Raw genomic sequence first — 7500 nt, 5'->3', positions numbered from 1 at the left:
GGAGGAGAGGGTGAGGAGGAGGAGGAGAGGAGGAGAGGGTGAGCAGGAGGAGGAGGAGAGTGAGGAGAGGAGAGAGTGAGGAGGAGGGTGATGAAGAGGAGCAACCACACAAGAGAGGAGAAGGAGGAGGAAGGAGAGAGAAGGAGAAAAAAAAAAAACTGAACTTACGTCGCTGGTGACAGTGAAGACAGACGATCTGACGAAGAGGAACAGTCAGAGCATAGTCCCAGTAAATACTACAGAGAGAGAGAGAGAGAGGAGGAGAGGAGGAGGAGGAGGAGAGGGAGAGGAGGAGAGGAGGAGAGGGAGAGAGGGGGAGAGAAAAAGGGTCCAGTTAAATGAAGCTCATCGACGCTAGCAGTTATAGCGGCTAATTTGGAGCAGAGTTTCAAATAGCGAGTATCGTAGCAACCAAAGAGCCAATCCTGAGCGAGGCTGTTGAAGGTAACGCCCCTTCCCGCCCGCACCGCTGGTTTAGCAGGGAGCGGGCGCTTAGCAACGCTGTAAATCAAACCTGTTGCTAACGCTAACAGGAGTGGAGAAATAAGGCACCTGATTTGTCTGTTTTTAATGTTCAGATCTTGATTTACAGACACAATAGTGAAATAAAAACCCCAGGATCATGTAGAGGGTTAATACGAACAGAGTCGATGGAGCAGGAAGTGCGTCGTTCACTTCCTGTTTGTCCAGTTATATAAACAGTCTAAGATCTACACAAAAACAGCTCCTGGTTTTCCTCCACATCCAACGTTATCCATTTTTATCCTCCCTCCTCCTCCTCAGGTCAAGAGTCTGGGTGTGATTGTCGACACCTCCCTTTCTTTCACTCCCACGTCAGTAATCTCACGCTCTGCCTCACCTCCACCTTCACCTCCACCTTCACCTCCACCTCCACCTCCACCTCCACCTCCACCTCCACCTCCACCTCCACCTCACACTGCTGCTGTACTTGTCCACACCCTCCTCTCTTCTCTGGTCTCACTCACAGATCTCTCAAGAAACAACAGCTCCTTCAAAATTCTGCACCTTGGATCTTCATCGGGACCTCCACACCGCCTCCCTCCGCCTCCCTCCGCCTCCCTCCGCCTCCCTCCGCCTCCCTCCGCCTCCCTCCGCCTCCCTCCGCCTCCCTCCGCCTCCCTCCGCCTCCCTCCTCCCATAGCTTCAGTGGCTTCACATAAAACAATTTGCTCATTCAAGGTTATTTAAAACCTGGCTCCTCTCGTCTCTTCCCTCCTCCACATCGTCAGTCCCTCTGTCTCTCTCCACTCCTCCTCTCTCTCTCCTCCTCCTCTCTCTCCTTTCTGCCCCTCACTCTCCTCTTTTCCCCCTCTCTCCTGCTCTCAGCCGCTCTGCTCTCCACCTCTGGACCTCACTCCCACTCGACCTCCGCAAAATCGACCCTTTTCTTCTCTTCCAACACTCCTACACCACAGAATCACTCCATCATCCACTTTTCACTTTTACTCACCTGCTTTTCTGTTTTTAACACCTGTACAGTGTCGTCTTTCTCCCCCTCTCTCTCCCTCTTCTGTCTCCAGACCTCTTTCGCCCTCCCTCCTCTCGTCTTGCTCCTCTCGTCTTTCTCTCCCCTCTTGTCTCTCCTCACCTCTTTCATTCTCCCTCTCTCATCTCTTTTCTGTCCTCCTGTCTCTCCCTCTCTCCTTATCTCTATCTCCTTCTCTCCTCTCATCTCTCTCACTTTCTCCTCACCTCTTTTTCCTCTCCTCTCTCTTCTATCCTCTCTTCTTTTCTCTCTCCTCTCTCTCACTCTCCTCTCCTGCCCCTCCTCTTTCCCTGCCCTCTCCCTCTCCTCCTCTTCACTCTCCTCTCTCTCCTCCCCCTCCTCTCTCTCTCTCCTCTCCCTCCTCTCTCTCTCTCCTCTCCCTCCTCTCTCTCTCCTTTCCTCTCTCTCCTCTCCCTCCTGCTCTCTCTCCCTCCCTCCTCTCTCTCCTCTCCCTCCTCTCCCTCCTCTCTCTCCTCTCTCTCCTCTCTCCTCTCTCTCTCGCCCTCCCCTCCCCCTCCTCTCCTTTCTCAGTCATTCTGAATCACTCTCTCTCTCTCCTCTCTCTCTCCCTCCTCTCTCTCTCCCTCCTCTCTCTCCTCTCCCTCCCCTCCCCTCTCAGTCGTTCTGAATCACTCTCTCTCTCTCTCCTCTCCTCTCTCCCTCCCCCCCTCCCCCTCCCCTCCTCTCTCAGTCACTCTGCATCACTCTCTCTCCTCTCACCTCTTCTCGAGGTCGCAGTCGCCCAGGGTGCCGTTGATGAGTTGGTTTGGCGTCCACTTTAAGGTCAGATTATCTCCAGACTGATGCAGAGACAGATACCCCCTCAGCACCTCCATCTCCTTCTTCTAAAACACAAAAGAGCGAGAGCACGGGAGCGTTTAGAGACGTCACACTCCAGTTTGAATCTGCTGGTCGGGTTTTCTGTTTAAAGGTCCTGTATTATGCAAAGAGTTTAAATAAACAAAAGTGAAAGTGAAAGTGAAAGTGAAAGGACTTTAACGTGAGATTAATGTGACGAGTTTGTGGAGAAGGCTGAACATTTGTGGAGCAGTCGACTGAAGTTACATTTTACATTTTCAAAGTTAAAAGTGAAGTGAACTCCCTGGACACTCGGCTCCTCGACTCCTGTCTGCGGAGACGACAGCCGTAAACACCGTTAACGAGACGCAAAGAGGAAAAACACAAACTTTAGAAGCAGATGAACGATTTTCTAAAGATAATTGGCTTTGATTTTATTGAGTAACAGTTTTGTTTTTGTTTGATTCACTTTAAACTTTAGATATTGTTCTCAGATATTGTTCTTGGCCTCATTTAATCTGCTTCACCCCTGAGTTAATCTTACATATAGTCAGATTAAACACATAAACTCCGCCCACAGCCACAAACTGGGCGGGGTCTGGAGGAGTAAAGGGAGGAGGAGGGGCGGGGTCTGGAGGAGTAAAGGGAGGAGGAGGGGCGGGGTCTGGAGGAGTAAAGGGAGGAGGAGGGGCGGGGTTTGGAGGAGTAAAGGGAGGAGGAGGGGCGGGGCCTAGAGGTGTAAAAGGAGCAGGAGGGGTGGGGTCTGGAGGAGTACAGGGAGGAGGAGGGGCGGGGTCTGGAGGAGTAAAGGGAGGAGGAGGGGCGGGGCCTGGAGGAGTACAGGGAGGAGGGGCGGGGCCTGGAGGAGTAAAGGGAGGAGGGGCGGGGTTTGGAGGAGTAAAGGGAGGAGGGGCGGGGTCTGGAGGAGTAAAGGGAGGAGGAGGGGCGGGGTCTAGAGGAGTAAAGGGAGGAGGAGAGGCGGGGTTTGGAGGAGTAAAGGGAGGAGGGGCGGGGTCTGGAGGAGTACAGGGAGGAGGAGGGGCGGGGCCTGGAGGTGTAAAGGGAGGAGGGGCGGGGCCTGGAGGTGTAAAGGGAGGAGGAGGGGCGGGGCCTGGAGGTGTAAAGGGAGGAGGAGGGGCGGGGTCTGGAGGTGTAAAGGGAGGAGGGGCGGGGTCTGGAGGAGTAAAGGGAGGAGGGGCGGGGTCTGGAGGAGTAAAGGGAGGAGGGGCGGGGTCTGGAAGAGTACAGGGAGGAGGAGGGGCGGGGTCTGGAGGAGTAAAGGGAGGAGGAGGGGCGGGGTTTGGAGGAGTAAAGGGAGGAGGGGCGGGGTCTAGAGGAGTAAAGGGAGGAGGAGGGGCGGGGTCTGGAGGAGTAAAGGGAGCAGGAGGGGCGGGGTCTGGAGGTGTAAAGGGAGGAGGAGGGGCGGGGCCTGGAGGTGTAAAGGGAGGAGGGGCGGGGCCTGGAGGTGTAAGGAGCAGTGTGATTGGTTTAACAGGTGTCCACACTTCAAACTCCGCCCCTGCAGCAGGTGTTTGTGTCAGAAACACCTGGTTGTGATCAGGACAGTTCTGTGTGATGTCAGGTAGTACATTTACCGAGTTTGGACTAAAAAAAGAGACTAGAACAGGAGCAGCTCAAACACGTCACGGTTTAGTCAAGACGTGGATTTGTGTTTCGTTCCATAAATAAAACTCTGACTTTTCCTGTCGTTTTGTGAACGTCCTCCTGCCAAAGAAGAACCAACATTTAAAGAACGACACGGACACACACACATACACACCCCGAGACACACACACACACACACCAACACACAGACACACACACACAGAGCAGCCAAATCTGTGAAGAGACTGAACAGCTCTCCTCTGCTCCTCTGCTCCTCTCCTCTGCTCCTCTCCTCTGCTCCTCTCCTCTGCTCCTCTCCTCTGCTCTACATCTGTCAATCTCCTCTTTGGTCTTCCTTTTGGCCTCCTGTTTCTTCCTCTGTCTGCTCCTGCCTCCTCCTCTCTGCTCCTCTCTCCTTCTCTCTGCTCCTGCCTCCTCCTCTCTCCTTCTCTCTACTCCTGCCTCCTCCTCTCTCCTCCTGCCTCCTCCTCTCTGCTCCTGCCTCCTCCTCTCTGCTCCTCTCTCCGCTGCTGCCTCCTCCTCTCTCCTCCTGCCTCCTCCTCTCTGCTCCTCTCTCCTTCTCTCTGCTCCTGCCTCCTCCTCTCTCCTCCTCTCTGCTCCTGCCTCCTCCTCTCTCCTCCTGCCTCCTCCTCTCTGCTCCTCTCTCCTCCTGCCTCCTCCTCTCTCCTCCTGCCTCCTCCTCTCTGCTCCTCTCTCCTCCTCTCTCCTCCTTCCTCTTACCGGTTGCACTAGCACGTTGTTCTTGCCGTAGAGGAGGTGCGTTCTGGAGTTTTGATGCAGAGACTCGACGTACTCTCGGGCGGACGCGGCGAAGCGATCCTCCGACATGCTGCCGCTCGACTGCCGCTTCCGGATCTGCACCACAAACACAAACACAAACAGAAACTTAAATCTGAAACTTGAGCACAAACCTTTCACGGCTCGGGCCCACTCCTCCCACAGAGGAGACGCGGCCAGGACCGAGTTACATAAACCACAGATCACACTTCAAGTCCTGAATTCTCGCCTCAGAAACACTGAACAAATGAGCAGAATGTTCCAGGTTCAACTCTTTTTCTGTGTGGAGTTTGCACGTTCTCCTTGTGTCAACCCAAAACACGCACAACTCTCTCTCTCTCGTCCTCTCCCTCCTCACAGACTTACCCCCAGCGCGGGCCTCCTCCCCGTGGTCGACTCCTGGCTGCGGTGGGCTCCGTGGATGCGGTGTCTCTGGACCAGTTCGTTGGCCGAGGGGTCGGTCCAGAAGTGGTCGGAGGTTTTGAGTTTGGTGTACTCCAGCGCGCACGGACCCACTGACGAACAGCACGGAAACACACGTCAACTCTGTGTCAAATCTTTATTTACATGTAAAATATATGTCCCGTTAGTCACTGACCGAGCAGAGCGGCGAGGATGGGGCCGTACACCGGGTCGTGCATCAGAGCCTCCTTCTCATAATATTTACTGTAAAACACAAAAGACAAGTTTATGTGTTTTATTGCCTTTGTCAGTGAACACAAAACGCACACAACCTGCTGATATGAGTCTGAAATGTCTTTCACTGGAAGAGTTTTGTGTCAATCAACCAATGTGATCCAATGTGATCCAATGTGATCCAATGTTCTCTAATGTGACCTAATGTGACCTAATGTGACCTAATGTGACCTAATGTGACCTAATGTGATCTAATGTGATCTAATGTGACCTAATGTGACCTAATGTGTTCTAATGTGTTCTAATGTGATCTAATGTGATATGATATGACCTAATGTGATCAAATGTGATTTAATGTGACCTAATGTGTTTTAATGTGATCTAATGTGACCTAATGTGATCTAATGTGTTCTAATGTGATCTAATGTGTTCTAATGTGATCTAATGTGATATGATATGACCTAATGTGATCTAATGTGTTTTAATGTGATCTAATATGCTCTAATGTGATCCAATGTGATCTAATGTCTTCTAATGTTTTCAGATGTGATCCAATGTGATTTAATGTGTTGTAATGTGATCTAATGTGATAATAATGTGTTGCAATGTGTTCCAATGTGATTTAATGTGTTCTAATGTGTTCTAATGTAATATAATGTGATCTAATATGACCCAATGTGATCTAATATGACCCAATGTGATCTAATGTGATCTAGTGTGTTGTAATGTGATCTAATGTGATCTAATGTGATCCAATGTGATCTAATGTGACCTAATGTGATCTAATGTGTTCTAATGTGATCTAATGTGATATGATATGACCTAATGTGATCAAATGTGATTTAATGTGACCTAATGTGTTTTAATGTGATCTAATGTGATCCAATGTGATCTAATGTCTTCTAATGTTTTCAGATGTGATCCAATGTGATTTAATGTGTTGTAATGTGATCCAATGTGATCTAATGTGTTGTAATGTGATCCAATGTGATTTAATGTGTTCTAATGTGTTCTAATGTAATATAATGTGATCTAATATGACCCAATGTGATCTAATGTGATCTAGTGTGTTCTAATGTGATCCAATGTGTTGTAATGTGATCTAATGTGATCTAATGTAATATAATGTGATCTAATGTGTCAGTCAGTAAATCAGTTTAATCCCAGTCTGACCGGTGAATGTATACTGTCATTGTGTCTTTGGGCAAGACACTTTCACCTTGTCTGTGTTTGAACGTGTGGAGTGAGGAGGAGGTGCAGACTGGTGGCCTTGTCTCCATTAATCTGTCCTGAAGCAGTAGATTAAAGTCTGGAGTGAGTGAATAATGCATACAACAGTAAAGTGACTTCCTCAGTTAAATATTTAATGTTTGAAATCACTTTTCTTTGTCCTAAAAATAAAACTTTTTGTGAATAAAGACAAAAAAGCTATTTGGACAGCATTTTTAAACGCAAAATTACCAATAAATAATGTAATAATTATGAATAGTTTTGAAGCCATTTAAAATTCTACAGAGGTTTGCACGAGTTTCACAAAGAGTTAAAATACACCCAAACTAAACTATGACACGTGCTTATTCTCAGAATTAGCTTTAGCCCAGTTAGCGCGCTGTATTCTGTGTGCTGCAGTCCCGGCGCTGTCCAGAGGGGGCATCACACCTGGAGTTATCCACGATGTGCTGGATGATCTTGTCCAGGACCTTCTCGAAGAGCGCCGTCCGGACCCAAATATGGCGGACGGCCTGAGGGGAGAGAGGGGGCGGAGCTCGACAGGAAGAGGAAGAGGCCTGACGCCGCAAAGGCTCATGGGAGGACGACACGCTCTGGCTCCGTCTGAGACAAAAACAATAAAAAGACAACAAACAACTTTTTAAAAATATAAACGCAATAAAACATAATGACATGGGGTTATGAAAGTGCAGCCGGGGACGAGTCGCCTCAGGTACGATTTGTGATTTGAAGCTACAGTACGTAACTTTCTAGAGGTGATTCTATGGAAATGGAAAGTTAAAGCCATACTGCGGAGCATTCTTCATGGAGATAGATGAGTGGAATATTACAGCCAAAGGAACAATGTTTCCATGGAAAAAAACAGGTAAAGGCCAGATAAGTGTCAGGTTTGTGGAGATGCGAGCACACTCACTGTAAAGATGCAT

General features: G+C 49.5%; 1 protein-coding gene across 1 annotated transcript in view; it reads right to left on the bottom strand.

Moving 5' to 3' along the window:
- Positions 1–7500, bottom strand: part of sgsm2 (small G protein signaling modulator 2) — a 50340-nt gene that overhangs the window by 21803 nt on the left and 21037 nt on the right. The window contains exons 4-9 of the mRNA XM_055226319.1: positions 7004–7177; positions 5307–5374; positions 5075–5223; positions 4652–4786; positions 2228–2352; positions 169–236 (exon numbers count right to left, since the gene is read on the bottom strand). Of these exons, the coding sequence (XP_055082294.1) occupies positions 169–236; positions 2228–2352; positions 4652–4786; positions 5075–5223; positions 5307–5374; positions 7004–7177 (719 nt within the window). The remainder of the gene's footprint in view (positions 1–168; positions 237–2227; positions 2353–4651; positions 4787–5074; positions 5224–5306; positions 5375–7003; positions 7178–7500) is intronic.

Source organism: Periophthalmus magnuspinnatus, chromosome 13, assembly GCF_009829125.3.
Source record: "Periophthalmus magnuspinnatus isolate fPerMag1 chromosome 13, fPerMag1.2.pri, whole genome shotgun sequence".
NCBI classification, from domain to species: Eukaryota; Metazoa; Chordata; class Actinopteri; order Gobiiformes; family Gobiidae; genus Periophthalmus; species Periophthalmus magnuspinnatus.
This window is presented reverse-complemented; position numbering and strand designations above follow the sequence as displayed.